This window comes from Panulirus ornatus, chromosome 40, assembly GCF_036320965.1.
Source record: "Panulirus ornatus isolate Po-2019 chromosome 40, ASM3632096v1, whole genome shotgun sequence".
NCBI lineage: Eukaryota > Metazoa > Arthropoda > Malacostraca > Decapoda > Palinuridae > Panulirus > Panulirus ornatus.
The window spans coordinates 14,183,518-14,207,342 of record NC_092263.1 but is presented as its reverse complement, the minus strand read 5'-3'; the positions used below and the strand labels follow the sequence as shown (position 1 = coordinate 14,207,342).

The 23,825-nt window shown below is 46.1% G+C and overlaps 1 protein-coding gene across 2 annotated transcripts in view; it reads left to right on the top strand.

Moving 5' to 3' along the window:
- Positions 1–4,085: 4,085 nt before the first annotated feature.
- The window catches only part of LOC139761441 (pleckstrin homology domain-containing family G member 5-like), a 593,230-nt gene continuing 573,490 nt past the window's right edge, over positions 4,086–23,825 (top strand). For both annotated transcript variants that reach the window (XM_071685649.1, XM_071685644.1), the window contains exon 1: positions 4,086–4,603. In XM_071685649.1, coding sequence (XP_071541750.1) covers positions 4,490–4,603 — 114 coding nt within the window. In that variant the 5' untranslated portion in view covers positions 4,086–4,489. The remainder of the gene's footprint in view (positions 4,604–23,825) is intronic.

Below are 23,825 nucleotides of genomic sequence, written 5' to 3'. Positions count from 1 at the left end.
AATATATGTATATATATATGTATACGTTGAGATGTATAGATATGTATGTATACTTGCGTGTGTGGACGTCTATGTATATACATGTGTATGTGGGTGGGTTGGGCCATTCTTTCGTCTGTTTCCTTGCGCTACCTCGCTAACGCGGGAGACAGCGACAAAGCAAAATAAATATAAATAAATATATACATATATATATATATATATATATATATATATATATATATATATATATATATATATATATATATATATAATGAGGCGAACTACCCTCACAAACTAACACCAATAGCAGGGTACACTGGGCTTGCCTCACCTCACAAACAGAAAATTTAAGTACAAATGAATACCTGCATACGTCCTTGAAACAACAAAAAAATCTTCTTTTGTTCTTTACAAAAGAAATATTACAAGAATAATCTCTGCCAAATGCAAATCATAACACACAGGTGAATGGGGTCAAGCGCCTCCGTCCATAAACTTCTCTACACATGAACTCATAACACCAGCATCACAATTGTCACTCTCCGAGTCCTGACCCAACACTAACACCACAAGATATTAATTTGCATCACCAATAATGTAATTCACTTCTGGAACCAAGCCCGAGCGAGACCTTCGTCTAACCAACCCTTCCTCGTCACCGCTTAGCACCAATAATATCCTCGCAGTCTTGGAATATTCTATGCCACGCCATAGACCCGGGGTAGATGTCATATGAGACAATTCCTCTCCCTAGGGTGGGATGCCTTGACCTCAGCGAGGCCGCCCGTGACACGACCTAGCAGGCCAGAACCTACTGGGCAAATTCGTGGGTATTTACACCTAGTCGCCAACACTAATTCGTGTCTAAATCATTAAAAAAAGAATCCTCACAACAACCTACGAATCTCTAAGCACCATCTACAACCTTGATTCAACACTCAGCCACATACCTGCGTAGACAAATAATGAAAACTGTCCGGAAGGTTTAACTTGACGATTTCCCGCCAGTTCCCGCGACGTCTTGTTCCAATAACGTTCCCTGCCTGTAATTCAAGGCGCAATCGCACCATTCTTTTACAAAGCTTTGAGGATACATTTTACCCGTTTGTGAGTTTATTAAGCTATTGTTAGATTGGTAAATATTCTCATAAATTCTATTTTTGGTCGAGTTATTTTTCTGGAAAGGTATTAAGCGTAATATGATAACAGTACTGTAATTATGGTTGCTTCCCGCGTGGTACTCGCTCCTGCCATCTTCCTTCTGCTGCGAAAGTACGTCGGGCGGTCCATGAATTATTTCAATTTCTCGCCCATCACCGCCCCCGCAGGATCGCTTTAGGGCATATATAGGGCGATAAAAACTGTGAGTTTCACCATCGAGTGGCCTACATGTCAGAGTAATTGAACAAAATTACATTGATATCATTTTAAGAGTTCACGGTAGAAACTGATGACCACAACACACCATACCTACAACCCTCCCAGTTTCATTTTGAACACTTTAAACGTAAGTTTCTGAGCTGTGCCATTCACGGAACATTTTTCTCCCACAGGATGACGACTCTACTAATTCATACGTGCTGTTACAGCCTACTGTTCAAGTAAATAAGGTGAGAGACGTAGGTTCATTTTAACCCATATCCAACGCTAAACAAAAACTCAAAAGCTTTTATTAAGTTGTTATGTGGCTGTTGTTGGGGAACCCAGTCGACTAATGTTATTTAGCTATTACTACAGTTTAAGTCCCACAGAGGTAACGAAATGTTATATGCAACTGTTTAATATATATATATATATATATATATATATATATATATATATATATATATATATATATATATATATATATATATATATATATTTATGTAAGTTGTATATACAAGTTGTATATACAGCCAAAAAATATGGTCTTCATTGTATGGCATATGTTAAAGTTGATTATTTATAGTCAGACAATTAGCTAGTGAGCAATGTAGTACTTTGTATTAGACATTGAGGTATATGGTATGGAATTTCATTATGCGTAAGGTAAAAGCCTTTGGGAATGTTACTAAAAGAAAATCTTTCTTGGAATAGGTTGGACTAGATTAGGATAGGTTTATTTACCCAAGATTTGATTTGGTTATCAGATTCGTGCGAATTCTTTTAGATTTAACCCCATATTTTTTTTTCTCTGATCCTCAAAGCTTTAACTTATTTGTCACATTCACATAACATCAATGCAGGTTGGGGAGAGGGTGATTAATACACGCCCTGGATGAAGAATTTTTTCTTTCACACATTCCATTAAAAAGAATAACTTCCACAAGGAATTTCAAGAATTACAACAGTTTTTGGTATGTAACAAATCACAATAGAAAGTATGTATGGTGTCATCATACCCTTTGTAGTATTATTGAAGGAGATAGGCTCGCCAGACACATCATATGCCATCAACAGACAGACAGTAAGATACTGGAGTGAAAATGTTGTGGCGATTATTGGGTGTACTTGCCTCGTCGTCGTCGTCGTACCCCAGGTAGCAACAGGAGGTCAAGGTCTGTACGACAAGAAGGGCCCCCCAGTCCACGAGTGGAGAAAACTGGACACAGGGAACAAGGTTGAATTTCGTGCCCACACTTGGGGATTCCCTTGCAATTAACTTTTTTTTGTTTAGCTTATATATATATATATATATATATATATATATATATATATATATATATATATATATATATATATATATATATATCTTTCTTTCAAACTATTCGCTATTTCCCGCGTTAGCGAGGTAGCGTTAAGAACAGAGGACTGGGCCTTTGAGGGAATATCCTTACCTGGCCCCCTTCTCTGTTCCTTCTTTTGGAAAAAAAAATGATGAGACAGCGACAAAGTATAATAAAATAAATAAAATATATATATATATATATATATATATATATATATATATATATATATATATATATATATATATATATATATACACACACACACACACACACACACGTTTTCAGCGTTGAATATACAAGACTTACTTCGCTTTCATTTAAAAGGATCACCCAAAGACTGTGCCCCCTTCAATACATTTACTGGCTTAATTAAGTTAGACTAAATTTAGTATGTAAATCGTACCTAACCTAACCTAGAAAATCACTGGGGGGTGGGGAGTTATCTTTTGGTAAACCAAGGTAAAGGGTATAATATGAAGTGCAGTGTAACTTACGGTTTTTCTACTTTATTATATAGAATATCGGAATACAGTCTGAGCCTAGTGGATGTAAATATTCAATTTAGTGAACACCTTGTACAAAATCCTGCAGTTTGCATAGTGTTCATACACCTGAACTGATGAATTATGGAAATAGCGACAGCAACGCTACAAAGTAAATCAAGCAGAAGTCTTTGGTGTGATACACGTGTATCACTTTAAGGCACACATCCATCGCCAACACACTCCACATCTAACACTCATATACCCAAACACATCAGCAACATTCACGCGACCAACACACCCACACAGCCATCACCATCACCACACGCACCCTTTCTTCTCCATAAGGCTACAGACGCCTTTGTTGGCCAACCTCCATGTCTTGGAAGCACGCCTACACACGCCTGGCAATGTGTGATAATAAAAAAAGAAGTATATTCAAACTTTTTTATTGGGGAAAAGATATGATTTGTTCTTATTTTTGCCCACACGCCAATCTTTGTTTTGACCTTACCTGATAAGCAAAGCGTTAAAAAAAAAAAAAAAGGGGGAAGGGGAGAGAGTGTGATTGTGTGGTGTGATGATAGCGACGAAAAATCATGTTGGTGAGGTTCATGACCCTAAAAGAGGATCAAATTACTTCGTTATTATTGCATTTTGTTCCCCAGTCGCCGATGAGACGAAGTGGTTTCCCCGTCTATACACACATCTGTGTGTGTATATATATATATATATATATACCCTTGCCTTTACAGAGGAATGAGATATGGAATACGTAGGTAAGAAACGTGGCTGAAGCGGGTAGCAGCAATTCAAGACGTCCAGTTTTGAGGATGAATAGGATGCTAAACTTGGCAACTCCCAAAGAAGTCAGACCCAGAATGTAGCAGGTCAGTTAGCGTCGTACCGGCGTCGGGGTAGGATGTGCTCCTCCGTCACTGTCGCAAGCTTCGGGCGTGGATGTGGTTTAACCTGCTGATCATTTTTCCCATCCCTCCCCCCTTAGTGTGGGATAGCTCACAGTACTCTGGCTATTGAATGTGCGCTGGCGTGAGGCAACCACACGTGCGAACGACAGTTTTCAGTGAAAATTCATATCTGAGAAATGTAACTTCTTCTTTTTTTTTGGAAGAAAAAAACCATGATTATACATAATGATTTATCTTATGTTAAATCGCATCATGTGGGAGAGATAAATGTGCATGGTGGTGTGTTCATCTGTCTACGGTGTGGATGATTTTGGAGTATTTTATTTGTTTTTAGAATGTGTACTGAAGTGCATCATCGCATGGGAAGTGTCCTAGTGTAAAACCCTACATGGAAAAAAGTTACATGTTAAGGAAGGTGGACGTGGAAACATGTTCTCCTAAGTGCAGTGACATACTAAGCTCAGGTCTCCATATCATCATACCCCAATCTTTATACTCCAAGGTAGGTGAGAAAAATCTACAGGGGTACGGCGGGTGGGGAGGTCATAATGGGTTGTAGGAGCGCGTTCAACGTGTAACGTAATGTTGTGCTGATCTGTTGTGAGTAAACTGTTGGTGTTGTGAGTGATGAAGCACCTCACTACTGACATAATCAATACAACCACAAGAACAGGTACTCAACACAATTTAAGATCACACGGACGAAAACCTTTACACACCAGCTCTCTCTCTCTCTCTCTCTCTCTCTCTCTCTCTCTCTCTCTCTCTCTCTCTCTCTCTCTCTCTCTCTCTCTCTCTCTCTCTCTGCTGAATGCATTACATGCAAAACCACAGCCACATACAAGCTGTAGAATCTCTAGCCATCAGAGAGGGTGTGGCCATTTACCCTGAACATTGGGGAAAGTTAAGTGTGTAGATCGGAGATAAACTTTCATTTCTCTGTTAATGACTTCGAGATAAATGGTAACGGGTTCATATAACGTTATGAATGCAGGAAATAGAGTCCACAGGCCGCCCACACACACACACAATTGGCTATTGTAACAGTGCGTTCATGTCATGTAACACTTGTTTTTGTCCCTTTGCATCTTGACTCACAAATTACCAACCCGTCGTCCGTGTCATTATGAGATAATTGTATTGATATGATAATATTGATTGCACGGTCCCGTAAAGTGTTTCATCCTTACCCACCTCAGCAAAAAAAAAAACAAAAAACTGCAATCTATTTTCCTAAGCGTCACTGAACTCTGCTTGTAAATATGGGATATGCTGGAGGGGCAATCAATTGTCATTTCTTTTATACATTATAGACACCTGTGACGAACCATCCTTTGCTTCTATGTCAGTGGAAATGTTTGGGTGATTTTGAATGGTCCCAGAACCCTGTCAACCATCACTGATGAGAATGTTAAAGACTAACCCATAGTGCTTACATAATATATATATTTTTTTTTCTTGCGATCGATCACAGTGTATTGAATTACAGTGGAGAAATTGACAGTAGTTGAGAGAAAAGATATTAAAAGTTGTTTAGCCTCAAGTTGTAAGGAGATTCACTTGTAATCTACTGTAATATCTAGTATTACTTTTAATCATAGTCAGATAAGATATATTTTATATACGAATAGATTAACTCGGTGCGTTCATTCTTTCCGGGCGTACCACAAATGTTTAGATAGATTAAAGTTTGTTTACTCCCCCCACGCAATGACTCGCTCTTCAGGAAATGAAAATACATTTTACAATAGCCCCGTAGGGCGAGATGTAAATGATTTTCATGTAAACTAATGCAGGAGGGCTTTTACATGAGCAGAATTTAGTGGTAGTACCTTGAAAAAGGTGATATTCACCTCCTGTCTTGTTAAGTTAGGGTTTTATGGATGTGTACGATTTGAGCAACGTCTTGCCTACAGAAAAAATAGAATGTTTTCCCTTTGTTTATACACCTGTATGGGTTTGCTTTGATGAGTGGGTGAAATGAAGGATCGAAGAACAAACATTTTTGTTTCGGACATGATTTTCATCTTGCAACTCAAAACTGCATGGGGAAAGATGAAATAGTGGTTGGCTTAGCGTAAAAAGTGTAAAGAAATCTGTATGAAATATATATATATATATATATATATATATATATATATATATATATATATATATATATATATATATATATATATATATATATATCAGTATATCATAAAAGTGCATTAGATGTTTACCAGACAAAGCGAATGATTTGCATGAATGGTAATTTACATTTTACATTTCCTGCAGTGGTTTGCGAGGGGTTCTTTCTTTCCGGAGGAAACTAACTTCTTGGCTGTGTTATTATTCCTTATTGTGGATTGTGTTCACTGGAAGAATGGAATATCCTGAGTGCTGCGACGGGCAGGTGTGGTACAGAACAAGGCATTTAACAGCGATGGTTAACTGTCTGCGCAGTACTCGTCATTGCACCAAGCAGTCAGTATCTTCGTTGTGGTTTACACGGTTGGGTAAACTGTACTGTATCGTGGTTACAGCTGGTGGCTGTACTGTATCCTGTACTTCCGTAATTGTGCTCGTTGGTGTTACAGTGCTGTAGCGTTATTGCTAATGGTTGGCAGTCCTACACTGTGTATAACTGCTAGTGATTAGCAAGTACTCTTCCAGACGCGCCTTTTTGCTATATTTCTCTGAACTGTGATTGAACCAGTTGGCAGCACTGCGCTGTATCGTGATTACAGCGGCTGGCAGTACTGTGCTGTAACCGTGGTGATTACAGCGGTTGGCTGTGTTAGTGCGTTGATATTCCACGAGATGGCAGCTCTGTTGTTCGTGATTGTTACCGTCTGGCAGCGCTTTAACTCCATCGCAACATGAAATGAGAGGTTTCAGTTACCTGCGGGTCCCATTTACGGACTCTTATGGTACATTTATAAAGCCAAACAGCAATTCATCACCCAAACCATACCATTTTTTTTATATATAGTTGACAAATATAACAGTAGATAAAAACTCTCAGTGTGTTGAATTATTTGAGTTTATTTGTGGATGATTTTATATTGGTCTTCTAGATTTTGATATACTCTTCTGCACTGGATACGTTCTAAATACAGTTATATATATATATATATATATATATATATATATATATATATATATATATATATATATATATATATATGGAATTCTGTTTCTATGAGTGTTACATTTTCTTCCCCCACATTCGTGTGAACTTGGAAATCCAGACCTCCCCACCTGTTCCAGATTGTAAACATTCATTTTCTTCGCGTTACCGATCGCACAGAGTCCAGTTGTGTGTGGATGGATGGACTCGACTCTTGGGTCTCATCCAGTTGGATGGGTATAGAGATGTGGGTGAGGATCAGGGGTGGGGAAGAGGAGGGAGATATTCAAGGTTAAACGTGAAGGACAAGGGCTTTGACGGTGAGAACGAGTTGCTTGCGCTATGCATTGCTGAAGCAGTTACACACACACACACACACACACACACACACACACACACACACACACACACACACATATATATATATATATATATATATATATATATATATATATATATATATATATATATATATATATATATATATATATATATATATATTCGTATGAGTACACGAGAAAAATGAAACACGATAAGTTCCCAAGTGCACTTTCGTGTCATAATCACATCATCTGGGGAGACACAAGAGAGAAATATAACAGTCAGTTGATATACAACGAAGAGACGTAGCTCGTACCCTATTTGGTAAACATGCGATTGTCCAAGACAAGACAACGAGCGTATCATAACCCTATCATCATAAAGAACCCAAGGACACAAGCATCGAAGGGGAGACTGGGAGTCCAAAGCTGCTCTCCTCTAAGTAGCAGGGGTCAAGATGGACTCCTTCGAAGAGAGAAGTTCCCTGACGTAAGACAGTGTTCTTTCGTCTTGAAGGCCATGATTTATGATAACCACGCCACCCATGTTCTCCGTACCCGCGTAGCCTCGCCATGTCTTTCGTTCGTGTCTGGCGAGTACATGATGGTTACATAAACATCAAGTGTGGAAGAGAGTAGTGGCTCATTTACCACATTTATTGGTGCGACGAATGAATGAACGTCGGGTGTATCAGAGATACATTGTTATATCAAACTGTTAGAGGTACGTAGTGGTATTACATGTGATCATACCTAATAGCTTATTAATGGAGGAGAAGCATCTTGATTGCGAAATCCCTTCTAGTTAGTAGCATTTAAAGACAGTATAATTATTTTGTCACGTAGTGTAAGAGGTGTTCAACTCAAGGCATGAATGATTCGTAAGTGGTGTGGTTGGTGTATGGGTTATCTTCACCATTTTCCTCTTCACACATGAATAACATGACATTCCGCGTGTACCGACACCTCTCGAATCCGGTTTAACGTACGCGGTTCGAACCCCACAATTATCATTATCCTTGCTGGTAGTAATTGTGACCAATTTCGTTAGCACGATCAGCGTTAAAGATTAGATTATTTAAAAGACATCCCAAGTATAACCCTTGTACTTCCTACACTTAAATGATGTGATATAAGCCCTTATCTCTGAATGAGTATTATATAATGTTTGTGCGTTTGCATATTGAAGACAAAGCGAGAAATTGGTTGGGGAAACCATCGCTAATTATTAACAGCCAATCCTACGTAGTTTCATGGATTAGCTATTCTTCCTCCCGCGCCTTGAATTCACTTCTATATTTCTATACCCGTTCTAAATAAGAAGCCTCACTCACTCGCGCATGGTAGGAAAGCCAGATATAGGGATACGATGTTTCGCATTGGACGATTCTGATCTATTGGGGTCATTGGGTGAAGCCTGTGACGTCATATACTTGGCGAGAGCATGTGGGTCAACGAGCGAACGAGTTCAGGGACAGGGCGTTTGGTCTCATAAAAAGAATATGGCAGCCTGCCATTTAGCTACCTGTTAGTGGACCGTATCTCCTTGATCAAGAGCGTATTTGCGTTTACCTTTCTACAGACACACACACACACACACACACACACACACCTAGCTGGCGGTCAAAGTGCTCTTATGCTTATATTTAATCCCTTGAGCACGACGGTACGACCCCCTAGTGCACGACAGTGTACGACCATCGATCGACCACGACGGTACGACCCTTGAACACGACGTTGCGGGCCTTGAACGCGACGGTACGACCCTTGAACACGATGGTACGACCCTTGAACACGACGGTACGACCCTTGAACACGACGGTACGACCCGTGAACACGACGTTACGACCCTTGAGCGCAACGTTACGACCCTCGAACACGATGGTAAGACCCTTTAACACGACGGTACGACCCTTGAACACGACGGTACGACCCTTGAACGCGACGGTACGACCCTTGAGCACGACGGTACGACCCTTGAACACGACGGTACGATCCTTGAGCACGGCGGTACGACCCTTGGGAGCGATGGTCTGGCATCATACCCACAGCCCTCACCGCCGTGCTCAAGAGCCGTACCTTCGTGTTTTCACAGCCGTGCCATCTCGTATGAATATGGTAAAGCAAAATACTGATGATGCTTCATCCGTGCCTGTTCCCTTGTCCCCATAAATGTCCAGGTATAGAATCATTCATCTATGTGTGTATGTGTGTGTGTGTGTGTGTGTGTGTGTGTGGGGAAGACCCCGCACTCACTGGGTGCGTGTGTGGCAGGTTCGCACAAGGCTACGAACCGTCGTACACTTGGTATTCTGCCTACACCACAACTACGAGCAGACCTCCACCAGGTCTTTCTTGTCCTGCCTTCCCGAATGAGGGAGTGAGGGAGAGAGAGAGAATATACTGCCTTTGGCCACAGCCACATGTGGTGTGGTTGGCGGAGGGCAGGTGTGACAGGTGTGCGAGCTGAGGGGCTGGGGTTGGGGGGCAATTATAGCTATTCCAGATGTAAAAGGGGTCAGGAAAGAACAGTTTGTAACATGGAGCGAGTGAAGAACGGTTGCACCAGATGTGGTGGTTATATGAAGAACATTTATAACAGATTGGTTGACGATGAACAGGTGCACCACATGCGGCGCTTGGTGAAGAACAGGTGTGCCACGTGTGGTGGTTAGTGAAGAACAGTTTCACCGGATGTGGCTGGTGAAGAACAGATGCACCAGATGTGGCGAGTGAACAGCAGTTATAACATGTGTTGGTTGATGAAGAACAGTTTCACCAGATGTGGCTGGTGAAGAACAGATGCACCAGATGTGGCGAGTGAACAGCAGTTATAACATGTGTTGGTTGATGAAGAACAGTTTCACCAGATGTGGCTGGTGAAGAACAGATGCACCAGATGTGGCGAGTGAACAGCAGTTATAACATGTGTTGGTTGATGAAGAACAGTTACACCAAATGTGGCAGTTTGTGAAACGTATTTGTTCTAGATGTGGTGGTTCGTGTAGAACAGTTATTCTGGGTGTTATGGTGAGTGAAGGAACAAAATGGTGTGTTAATCTCTGTATGAGTGGAGAACAGGTGTACTACGTGAAAGCACATGTAACAGGTGTAGCAGATGTGTAGGTATTCGGGTGGGTTCCATTTGAAAGTCGAATATTCTCTTCACTGTGTACAGTCATATGGATCCCAGGGATAAGCAGATGTTTGTACACACACACACACACACACACACACACACACACACACACACACACACACCTTCCTATTTAGCTCTTTTGTGATTAATTAACCAGTTACCACTGTGACCCCCCCCCCCTCCCCAATTATGTAATTCCCCAACTGCATGTTTTCAACCAAATGGCTGACTGAATTCAAATAACCAGTCTTCATTTATTTATTTACTCACACGAGCTTAAATACCCCCCCCCCCCCCTGTATAGTACAAATAGGTAATTAACCCATACACAAACATGAACTAAAATAGCCTTTTATTCTATCCTAGAAATGTCGGTTAATGGCATGTAACCATTTAGCACATTTGATATGTTGCAACAGTTTTTTTTTCTTTTCCTTCAGATATTTAACATAATGGTACAGCTACAATCCCCCTCCCCCCCCCCCCCCCCCGAATCCTCCCCTCCTTAACCTAACTTAACCGAGGTCATGATACGGTGGAAAGCGACTCTGGACAGTGTGACCAACCCGCCTCGTAGCGACCTGGTCGTTCGCGCGCACACGTCGGGCCATTGCTGAATGGGCCTGAGGGGGGGGGGGGGGGGGGGGTCGGTCTCTCGCGACCCCATCGCTATCCGGGGAAAGAGAAAGAACGAGATGGTATTTTGGCCATAGCACAGAAAATGGCGTGTCGGCCGATGTCATATCTCTCTCTCTCTCTCTCTCTCTTTCTCTCTCTCTCTCTCACACACACACACACAAAGAAAACGGAACGTAGTTATGGGGTTGCCCGGAGCAGGACGGGTCCAGGAACGCCACTGCGGTTTGGTCAAGAAAAAAAAAAGAAAGAAGAAATGAATGCAAGGAGCTGAAGTTCTCTCGGCGTCTCATATATCACAGTCGTCTCCTTCTACCATCATGAGCCGGTCGTACGATCGGGGGTCGTTTGATCGGGGGTGTCGTGTGATCGGGGGTCGTTTGATCGGGGGTGTCGTGTGATCGGGGGTCGTTTGATCGGGGGTGTCGTGTGATCGGGGGTCGTTTGATCGGGGGTGTCGTGTGATCGGGGGTCGTTTGATCGGGGGTGTCGTGTGATCGGGGGTCGTTTGATCGGGGGTGTCGTGTGATCGGGGGTCGTTTGATCGGGGGTATCGTGTGATAGGGGGTCGTTTGATCGGGGGTGTCGTGTGATCGGGGGTCGTTTGATCGGGGGTGTCATGTGATCGGGGGTCGTTTGATCGGGGGTGTCGTGTGATCGGGGGGGGTCGTTTGATATCGGGTGTCGTTTGGACCCGATCGTAGAACGAGCGTCGGGGGAGGTAGTTTAGCAGTCGGAGCATTTGCGCATCTTTTTATCGGCTCTCTCTCTCTCTCTCTCTCTCTCTCTCTCTCTCTCTCTCTCTCTCTCTCTCTCTCTCTCTCTCTGTGTGTGGGGCGGTACGCGTGCGTCGGGGGGGCGTTTGCTGAATGGGTCGGCGTTTGAGTCTGCTTGTGTTGTAGTGGTGTGGTGTTGTAGTGGTTGTGTGGTTGTGTTGTGTGGTCGTGGTGTTACAAGGGCTGGTGTTGTTACTACGACCACCACTACTGCTGGTGGTGGTCGTCGTGTCGTGTTAGATGCCCAATTACGTTGTTGGTGGTCACCCACGAGTCTTATGGGACGATTCTAGGGATTTTCTCCTTCTCTCTCTCTCTCTCTCTCTCTCTCTCTCTCTCTCTCTCTCTCTCTCTCTGTCTCTCTCTCGGATCGCGGTAATTTTCTCTCTCATATCATCTCCTTCCCCCGGCCGGCACAGGCCAAGCCCCCCCCCCCCAACCCTCCCCTCCCAGCGCCTTTCCTTCCCCCTACAGTGACCTTAGGGGAGCGGGTGGGCGCGCAGGCGCGCAAGGGGGGATGGGGAGAAGGGCTAGGGAGGGTGGGTGGGTGGGGGAGGGTTGGGGGGTTGGGGGAATCAAGCCGGTGGGTGTCTTGGGCCAGGCCAAGTACTCGTCTGGCCGGTCAGTGCAAGTCAGTAGGTCGTTCAACTCTCATGTCCCACTGCCACACTGCTGAGGTGGTGGCTGTGTGGGTGGTGGTGTGTGAGTGGGGGGGCTGTGTGGTGGTGGTGGTGTAAGTGGGGCTGTGTGGTGGTGGTGTGTGAGTAGGGGGGCTGTGTGGTGGTGGTGGTGTAAGTGGGGCTGTGTGGTGGTGGTGTAAGTGGGGCTGTGTGGTGGTGCTGGTGGTGTGAGTGGGGCTGTGTTGTGGTGGTGGTGTAAGTGGGGCTCTGTTGTAGTGGTGGTGTGAGTGTTGGTGGTGTGAGGGGACTGTGTGGTGGTGGTGTAAGTGGGGCTCTGTTGTAGTGATGGTGTGAGTGGTTGTGGTGTGAGTGGGGGGCTGTGTGGTGGTGAGGGTGGTGTGAGTGGTGCTCTGTTGTGGTGGTAGTGGTGTGAGTGGGGGGCTGTGTGGTGGTGGTGTAAGTGGGGCTCTGTTGTAGTGATGGTGTGAGTGGTTGTGGTGTGAGTGGGGGGCTGTGTGGTGGTGGTGTAAGTGGGGCTCTGTTATGGTAGTGGTGTGAGTGGGGTTGTGTGGTGGTGGTGGTGGTGTGAGTGGGGCTGTGTGGTGGTGAGGGTGGTGTGAGTGGTGCTCTGTTGTGGTGGTAGTGGTGTGAGTGGGGCTGTGTGGTGATGGTGGTGGTGTGAGTGGGGCTGTGTGGTGGTGAGGGTGGTGTGAGTGGTGCTCTGTTGTGGTGGTAGTGGTGTGAGTGGGGCTGTGTGGTGGTGAGGGTGGTGTGAGTGGTGCTGTGTGGTGGTAGTGGTGTGAGTGGGGCTCTGTTGTGGTGGTAGTGGTGTGAGTGGGGCTGTGTGGTGATGGTGGTGGTGTGAGTGGGTGGGGTGGTGGTGCTGTGGTGTTGCTGTGTCGGTGGTAGACACTGGTGGTAGTGGTAGTGGTGCTGTGCTGTGTTGAATGGTGCTGCAGTGTAGCCAAGGTGTGCCATGTTGATGGTACCGCAGGTGTGCTATGTTGATGGTGCTGCAGTGTACGTAGTACTTGTGCTATGTTGATGGTGTAGGTGGGAGGGGAAGGTTTGTGTGCTATGTTGATGGTGTTGACGTGTTAGAGGGGTTCGCTGTGCTAGCGCCGTGTTAGGTAGCGATAATCATACCGTGCATGTGCGAATTGTATCACCCCCCCGCTCCGTTTTCTGAATCATATCGTATAAGACCTTACATATATCGTAGTACGCGATGTGAATGGCGGTTAGCCGTGCGTGTGATGGGTAATAGTGCCTGATTTTTACGAATGATATCGTATGATGATTTTACGAATGGTAAGACATGATTTATGAATGACGTCACGGATAGTACACAGTGTGTCGATGGTAGTTTACGACTGATAGTTCTCGGTAGTTAACGACAGTCCATGGCAATTCATGACACAGTATTGTGGTGTCATGATTCAGCTGATATGATAATAATTCATAAATGATAGTCTTACGTTGTTTCATTGACTAATGGCATGGAATAGGTGATTATAGGATGGTTTCCTGGGAACTTTGAATAGTACGGTAGTTAAGGGCAAGATGTATATATGTTAAGTGTGAAGTGTTGGATGGTCAATTGGACCATTAGTATGTAAATAGATACAGAACGGTTTGTTGAGTGTAGGGAACCACTTGGCTGAAGATACACTAAGTTAATGTATTGCAGACATCACAAAACTGGGAGGTCATCATAGTTACTAGTTAACCAATCATAAAAGAGCATAAGATCAGGGTGGAACTGGCCATTCCCACTCTCTGGACAAGCCCATGAGTGAGGCGAACCTACATAGTATGTATCCATGAAAGTGTATAATGTAAAGATGTATTACGAAGGAAATACGTGTTTATTGTCCATACTTGTAAGGACTTGGGAATGAAAGCATTTGATGCGTGTTTGTGTGTTTGTGTGTGTGTGTGTGTGTGTGTGTGTGTGTGTGTGTGTGTGTGTGTGTGTGTGTTTATAGGTCAAGTATGAATTATCTTACTATTGATATTCTCACATCGGTAACTCGTCAGCTATTCAGGTCTGGAGCGATATACACAGAAAACTAATCGTGGGTTGTGGATGGTGCTGGAGGAGTAAGAGGAGGAGGAGGAGGAGGAGGAGGAGGAGGAGGAGGGGATGGTGCTGGCCTCCTCTGTTAAAGACCCAAGAACTACTGCAGACCCGGGGTGGTCTGTGGTAGACCCAGGGACTGTGGTAAGGCCCGGGGACTCTCTGGTAAGGCCCGGGGACTTTGGTAAGACCAGGGGTCTGTGGTAAGGTCAGGGGACTGTGGTAAGGCCCGGGGACTGAGGTAAGGTCCAGGACTGTGGTAGACCTGGGGACTGTGGTAGACCTGGGGACTGTGGTAGACCTGGGGGCTGTGGTAGACTCGGGGACTGTGGTAGACCCGGGGACTGTGGTAGCTAAGGAGGAACGGTAGCCGCAACGACTAAAGTAGCAGATGGACTACAGTAATTACTACAGTAATTACTGTAGTAGTTATAGTAGTTTCCGTAGGGGATAAAGTGGTACTGGGGTGGGTGAAGTATGGGAGGGGTATTCTCTTTTTTTTTGAAAGGAAATATTGGGGTTAATTGTCACTGTATGGGGTGGTGGGTGTTACGTGCATGGGTGAATGAGGGAAGGGTTGAAATGTAGGGGGTTAGGGGGGGAGGGGTAGCATAGTGGATGGGTAGCCGCTACATTTTTTGTGGGAGGGAAAGACGGTGGTAGGATTTTGATAAAGGGGGGTAGTTATGTGGGGTAATGCCAGGTGAGGGGGGTTGGGGGTTGTCAGAGGTTTGAATATGGCGTGTGGGTACCTCACTATGCAGGGGAAATAGAGTCCTTTACCTTTACCTCATTGGATTGGGGGGTTGTGTATATGGGGTAGTATTGGGGGGATGGGGGGGAGTGGGGTTGTGTATGGGGTAGTATCACAATGGGGTATGGAAGCAGTCAAGTGTTGCATTCCAGTGGAGGGGTAAATTGTCGGATGGAGTATTGGGGTGATGGAGGGGGGAGGTTGTTGCCTCGTGGGAGGAGGGAGTTGTGGCTGGGTGGTGGTTGGGGGGGAGAGAGTCTGGGGTAGTGCGGGGTAGTGTTGGGGGTTGGGGGGTGGGTGGGGGGGGGCCGTTGGAGGCGGGAGATGTAGGTCGTGGAGATAAACTTTGCCGACACCCTGTCTCCACCCATACACACACACACACACACACACACACACACACACACACACACACACAGGTCGTGCCGTGGTTAGCGTTACTGACCATGAGTCACCTCGGGGCTGACCGGGGTCGAGTCTGCATAGGTTCAAATCCTGGAGGGGGGGGGTCTGGCAGTCGGCCCACACCCAACCAAGGTGTTCACCCTCCCCTCGTGGCTTGTCGATAAAATGTGTACCTTGCTTAGGCTAGGGACGTATGTGTGTATGTGTATGCACTGGAATGGATATGCACTACGTATACAGTGCACACACACACACACATACACACACACACACACACACACACACACACACACACACACACACACGTCTGTACCCACTGGTCAACAGCCATTGATTCGTACCCAGACATACTCTGTACCCACGCAACTGTACTCTTGTGTCCAGCAGTCATACAATCATACTCTTCAGTCCACACACACACACACACACACACACACACACACACACACACACACACACCAGTGGCTGTTCATCCTGCATTTGTATTTTCTGCACCACATCCCCTGTACCCTGATGAGCAGTTAAGATTACAGCCCTGTAACCTGGACGTCTACTCTGTAACCACCTTTGAATCCCGGTGTAAGAGATCACCCATTGCCTGCCATTAATAACACTCGAGGTGGTTTGGGATTCTGTGATTCATGCGTCGAATACGATGATTAAAAGTCTGGGTACATGATTACAGTCTTTGGAGTACATAATGACATCCAATCTTTCAAAACCCTGTTTACGTCGATGTCTGACAATTGACATTAAGGACTAAATGTCGAGTGTCATCACTTACAACGAATGACTCTTTCTAGTTAAGAGCGATGTGTTTTCGTGATGTAAATTGCGTTCGTCGGTCAGTCACTCGAGATGAATTTACACCGGACATAGATGGTGAGGTTGGTCGGTTGAGCAGTGTGGAGAAGGGCCGTTTACATGTTGTGAAGCGAAGGTAAATAAAACGGTCAGAGAGTCGTTATCTTGGTGATGTAAGCTGTTCTGATGTCCCCAGCTGATAGGTGTGTGTGTGTGTGTGTGTGTGTGTGTGTGTGTGTGTGTGTGTGTTCTCGGGAAAGTATGTGGTGACACAGCTGCTGTGGGTTGAGTAGAAGGATACTGGTACTGCCGCGCAGCAGTAACCCACACCCCACTTTTTGGTGGCATTTCTCCCTCCTCCCCTTTTTAAGTAACAGTTTCCCCTCCCCTCCCCTCCCCTCCCCTTGAAGAGAAAGGAACCGCCACCCCTTCTTCTTCTCCCCCCACCCCCCCCCACCCCACTTCCCTCCTTCTTGGTCATACAAAGCGACCGCCACAGCTTCCCACACCTGGGAGACGGGGGGGCCCATCTTGTGGCCAGTGTGAAAAGAAACTGAATCCCGCAGTGACTCTCTTCTGCTGCTGCTGCTACTGTTGATTGCTACCTGTTGTGTTGTGGGGAGAGAGAGAGAGAGAGAGAGAGAGAGAGAGAGAGAGAGAGAGAGAGAGAGAGAGAGAGAGAGAGAGAGAGAGAGAGAGCTCCACTCGTGGTGCCCCGTCTCTTAACCTTGTGTATGTATGTACCGTGTCTTTACTCCTGTGTATGTGTGTGTGTGTGTGTGTGTGTGTGTGTGTGTGTGTGTGTAACTACATAGGTCTAGATTTAAGAGCCACTGCTCTGCTGATATAATCCTTGAGTGGTACGTCCTTCTCCTGTATTTTCCATGAGTCTCCTTCAGTCCACTTGTAGACTCCACGACTATACAACAGTTTTCTTTGCAGGTTCGCTTTTAATAAAGATGGCCATCGAGTTTCCTTCCTGGAGAAGGATTTCAGTCACGCTCCCTGTAACCTAGTCGTCGTCCAACCTCTTGAAGGGTTGTCCCAGGTTGCCCTGGTACCCTCATCCTTCTTGGTGTCTTAAAGAATTCCTGGAGTCACCACAGGGAGGTGACACTTTGTATCGAAGCTCCCACCCGCTGTGTGGCAGAAGAAGACATTTTCCATCGCCCTACCGTCGGAGCGAAGAGGTATTGAGATCTGAAGATGAGGACAAAGTAGCTTAATCATTTATTAGGCCTTGGATATGACATTTTATCATAAAATGTTTATACGTAACTTGGACACAGATGCAAAGTCTCATTTGTTCTCACCAGGCACATCCTTGTGGGACATCACGCACGTACGTACGTACCAAGAGGCATACGTTCTTGCGACAAGCGTTGTTGATGATGAGGCGCGCGCGCGCGTGTGTGTGTGTGTGTGTGTGTGTGGGCGCCGGAGGAGGTCAAAGTAACTTTAGAATCATAACTTTCACGGCGAGCGACGAGGGAGGAGGAAGGAGGTCTGCCCAACCAGAGGTACTATGCTCTGCGCCCTCCAAGGGGAACCTGTTTGCATATCCTTGACACCGTTGTACAACGAGAGCATTTCATGGTGCAGACCTTCAGCGCCAGTGGAGGGATCTATGTGTGTGTGTGTGTGTGTGTGTGTGTGTGTGTGTGTATTACATCAATCCCCCTCCGTAAGTGTACACGTCGATCGTTCGCTACGGCGTCGGCGAAGCCCTGGTGACCGCAGGATGGAAATGCGTTCACTGCTTCAGCTGCGACGGGAGACGGCCTTTCTCTCCTGAGGCCGAGCCATGAGCCATAGAGCATCATTAAGCATGTGTGTGTGTGTGTGTGTGTGTGTGTGTTGTTTCCCCCCCCCCTCCTCTTGTTCGCCTCTTTATATTCGTGGGTTCTGATGATCACAACTCTTGGTACAGTGTAATATGTGTCAAGTATTTATATCGGGTGTTGGTACGGAGGATATGATGAAAACAGGTGTTTTTCATGTAATACAAAATGCAAGGACTTTCACGGACGATGTGTGAGCATGGACGGGTTGACAGACCAATCCTACAGGGATGAAAGATGGAGGACGATATCTAGTGTATAAATGAGAGAAAATGGATTGTAAGACCATATGGAAAGCCAGATAACCGAAGACCTGATGGTCTTTGACGGGGGTCTTCAGCTCTTTAGGCGATTCTGTATCCTCGATGAATACACAGATTAAAGACTCAGGTTGATTTTAAGGATAGGAACTTGCGACAGACGGTGGAACAGAGTGACGAGCGAGCGCCACGGATGAACGACGTAACTAGCGAATGATTTAAGTAACGATTCAAAACAAGTGACGAACGAGTTTGAGGAAGCAAGGAACCAACGCAGCAGTCGATGAACGCGCTTCTGGACCAGCTGACGAACGAGTTTGAAAAAAGAAGAGCGAGGCGAGGAAATGCTCGAGCGAGTTATGTAACTGCCGAACGTGTCGTAAAATGGACGAGGAAGTTAAGGTATGGAGGATTGGCGGCAGAGAGGAGTCGTCTCTCTGGGGCCGACACCCGTGACAGCCACGGAAGAGAGAGTGGGACCTGTTGTGGTCTAGGAGACATGTAGGATGTATTCCATTAACTAATTTAAAGACTCCCTTTTCTCGTGTGTGTGTGTGTGTGTGTGTGTGTGTGTGTGTGTGTGTCGTGCAATCAGTGCACAAGAACGAAGCAGAGCGACTTTATTTTGAGCTAAAGTTTGAGAATGATTACGTACGACGTGGCCCTTTTTATGATTGGTGGTGTTGTAGCAGCGTATGACGTGGCCTTTTCTCATTGGTGGTCGCGTGCTGTAGATGCGTTTATAACGCGGTCGCCTCCTGCTCTGGGGTTGCTCAGCGGAACAGTGAGGTACGAGACGGGCGACTTTGCGACAATCGGAGATGGGCGATGATAGGGAAATGAGTGTAAGGTAAGAGTTGTGGGTTGAGGGAAGGTGAGGGTAAGGTTAGGTTAGGTGGGGGAGAATAGCTGTGCAATTCTGTGGACCTCAGAACTTAGTGAAGGTAAGTTGTGGTGGCGGTGGTGGTGGTGGTGTGTGTGTGTGTGTGTGTGTAATCAGTTGATAGACAGTTTGGAAGTAAACATGTCGATTGATTTTATCGAGTATTCGACCCGGTAGGTGTTCTCTCTCTCTCTCTCTCTCTCTCTCTCTCTCTCTCTCTCTCTCTCTCTCTCTCTCTCTCTCTCTCTCTCTCTCTTCTTTCGACCAGACAAGTCCGAATCCCTCTCTTCCAGCGACGCCCCTCCCTTGGTGGAGGGAGCGAGGCCTGAGTCACACGGGCAAGCGCGAGCAAGCACAAAGGGGGATTGGCTGAACCCAAGGCCACATGGAGACGGCTTCGCTATCAGCCAGGTCCGAATATAGTCTAGAAGAAAAAAATATATCTATTCACAGACTTGATAGAGGGATTTCGAGGGGGAAGAAGTAAAACAAGATAACGACTGATCAACTAATGGCAGTCAGCGACGATTACATGCAGTTGTCCCGTGGTTTTGCCCATTATATGTATTACGGCATCGATCTTCACTTGTTTTAACGAGTGACAATTGTTAGTGTTATCGCCTTGGACGTGGGTGGGAAAGAGTGAACACACACACACACACACACACAGGCGACCCTTCTCAAAATAACCGATCGTCTTCAGGAAGCGAGAGAGATGGACCTGAGAACATCTTTTGATTGTAAATGTCTTTTTATTTTTTTGATGCACTGCGTAAAGTTGGCGTGTTTGTTATCATTGCGAATCGCGAAATAGAGATAGAATATAATGATAATGATATTGATAATGATGGTAATAATGATAACAGGACCAATATTATTATTAAAGGTGCTAATGCTAATATTGATAGTACTACTAATGATAATAGAAGGATGAGTATATGAATAGATGAGATAAAGATGAGGATAGTATGTACAATTTCTCTTCCTTCTCGTGGCTCTCCCTCTTCATTCAACCTTTAATCTCTCTTCCTTCTCGTGGCTTTACCTCTTCATTCAACCTTTAATCTCTCTTCCTTCTCGTGGCTTTACCTCTTCATTCAACCTTTAATCTCTCTTCCTTCTCGTGGCTCTCCCTCTTCATTCAACATTTGATCTCTCTTCCTTCTCGTGGCTCTCCCTCCTCATTCAACCTTTAATCTCTCTTCCTTCTCGTGGTTCTCCCTCTTCATTCAACCTTTAATCTCTCTTCCTTCTCGTGGCTTTACCTCTTCATTCAACATTTAATCTTCAGAGTCATGTCTGTAAACAAGTACGGAGCCCTGATTGATTTCATCTTTCTTTCCCGTTCGCTTTTTCCTCTCCTGGTAGATGGCCTTGTTTGGGGATGGGGGGGGGGGGGATGTTATGTGCTCGTGCCACGTCGGTGCTTATGAAAGAAGAAGAGAGTGAAAACGGGAGGAGGACCCTGGGGGAGACGTTGTCCCAGACTGGATGTGGCGCTGAGAGAGAGAGAGAGAGAGAGAGAGAGAGAGAGAGAGAGAGAGAGAGAGAGAGAGAGAGAGAGAGAGGAGCTCCTCATTGGGTATTCATGCTGATGCTGAAAACTGTGAACCACCTCTGTATACATCGTCGTCGGAATCATACATCCTCATTTATAGTCTTCACCTTTGAAGGGTCGGTGTACAACGCCCACCCACCCACACACCGCCCACACAACGCCACCCGCACAACGCCTTTCAAACGTAGGTTCCCAAGTCTCTACTGAAGTGGGGGTTGAACAGCAGGGCGACGATCCCTGGCACAACTGTGGCGATACTGGGTCTCCTCCACCTCAGCCCATTCTTGTGTCTTGCCTCAGCCGTGACCTGGGGAGTGGTTGTCCTCTCTCTCTCTCTCTCTCTCTCTCTCTCTCTCTCTCTCTCTCTCTCTCTCTCTCGTCTGGTCGCCAGTGGTTGTACTCGCCACTCGGTGGGTTCGCTCGTAAGACTGGACCTCAGATCAGAGGTTCACACCCACCCACACACACACACACACACACACACACACACACACACACCACAGATCTCTCTCTCTCTCTCTCTCTCTCTCTCTCTCTCTCTCTCTCTCTCTCTCTCTCTCTCTCTCTCTCGCACAAGTTCTCCTTGCCACTGACCTCCACGGCTGCCTCACCCCCGCCAGTGACCTCCATGGGTTCGGCTCACCATTGACCTCCGTCGGCTCGCCTGACCACCGTGTGTTCCTGTTGCCTCACCTCGACGCCCTGGAGTGTACATGTGTGAGTGTTAAAGACGTGCAGGCAATACAGATGTTTTCAAGGCCCGAATGTAGTCCCTCCTTTACAGGACTTATTATCTTAACTGTCATTTAAGGTCATTGACGGGTCGGACGACAGAGTAGAGGAATGATGGTAGACACAAGGAGGGTGTTTACCGCGCGGTGGACCCAGGGAGAGGGCACCGGGTGAAGGCGTCTGTCCCGTGCCGGTAGGTTGTCTGTCTCGGGTTAGGTCTGTTTTGGCGGGTTACTGGGGTATCGGCGTGCGGAGTCATCGGATGGCGGGAGAAGGGTGCAAGGTTATCGGGTTTAGGGTCGTTGCCCGCGGGCCCGGGGGCGCGTCCACTCGTCCCTCTCTCCCTCCTTCTCTCCCTCTTGTGTAGGACGCTGGTCGTCACTCCTGGGTGAGTGCCGTCTGCGAGAAGGATCCTCCTTCGTCCCCTGCAGGAGGAGAGGCTCCTCCCCTCCTCCTCCTCCTCTTCTTCCTCCTCCTCCTCCTCCTCCTCCTCTTCCTCCTCCTCCTCTTCGCGGTACGAACGACGGGGTTCGACTCCAGTCTGGTAGCCTACTCATCGCTCCAAAGACGGTCGTGTTTGGGTGTATGTCCCGCCCTGCTACGTCGCCTTCCTCAGTGTTTAGTTTTCTGGATGTCTCCCGCCATCTTGCTTGGCTAATGTGTGTGTGTGTGTGTGTGTGTCTCATCGTTTCTACAAACCTTTCTGGTTTTCCTGTGTACCTTCGTTTTCCTCGATGGTCTCTTGGGCTCCTGTGTGTACACCATGTAATGTTTTGTATCAGTTTTGGGCTTTGAAAGCGCCTTCGTACGTGTACTTGTCTGTTTGGCCGCTGTATGTATGCATCCCATCGTGTTTGGCCTTCGTATATGTACCATTCTGTTTGGCCTTTGTGTATTGTATCCCATTTTGTTTATCGTTTGTGCACGTCATCGTATGTCATGCCCCATTCCATTTGGCTTTTGTATGTGCCCGTTGCATGGTTTGTATTATCCTCCTCCCTGGCATATTTATCCTCGGATATTTCTCCTCCTTGCGTAGCCAACTCGTCTCATATTTCGTATCTCTCAACCTTTGACCTCCTTCCACCACTCGCCTTTACGGAGCGATCATGGCGGGTGCGAGCCAGGCGCTGGAGCTACGAGTCACGACTCTAACGTTGACGCCATTCAAGTCTTAGGGCCAAATTAAGGGTTCAGGGACGATGGCTGAGGAAAAAGGGAAGAATAAAGGGACATTGTTCTTTGAAATCCAGCGCACTCTTCACCTACCAGCACTTCTGCCATCACGGAGTACCCCTTGACGAGGCTCTACGAGACAGGATGACTGGGGCGGCCACGTACGTTGGTGAAACGTTCCTCTACGTGATGGAAAAGATCCGCGGGGAACGGACCAGGCGGTGGGGGTCTGTTGGTAACGGAAGGACCGAGCGGTTGGCGTGGTGTCGCGCCTCGCATACAAGATCAGAAGACCCCCGAGTATTTGACCCACCGTAGGAGCACTGATGAACTTTTTTTATGTCTACAGTCGTGTCTCTCTCTCTCTCTCTCTCTCTCTCTCTCTCTCTCTCTCTATATATATATATATATATATATATATATATATATATATATATATATATATATATTATAGGGCTCCGCCTGCAGTAACGTACACCACGAGGCTGTATCACCAAGGGTACAATCTCATCAATAAAAAGACCTTCTCACGCCAAAGGAACCTACGTTATCCAGCTACAGGAAATAGCGCAGCCTTGGGTTGAGGGAGCCTCCATAAAGGTCGTGGGAAAACACCAGCGGTCAGCCTGGT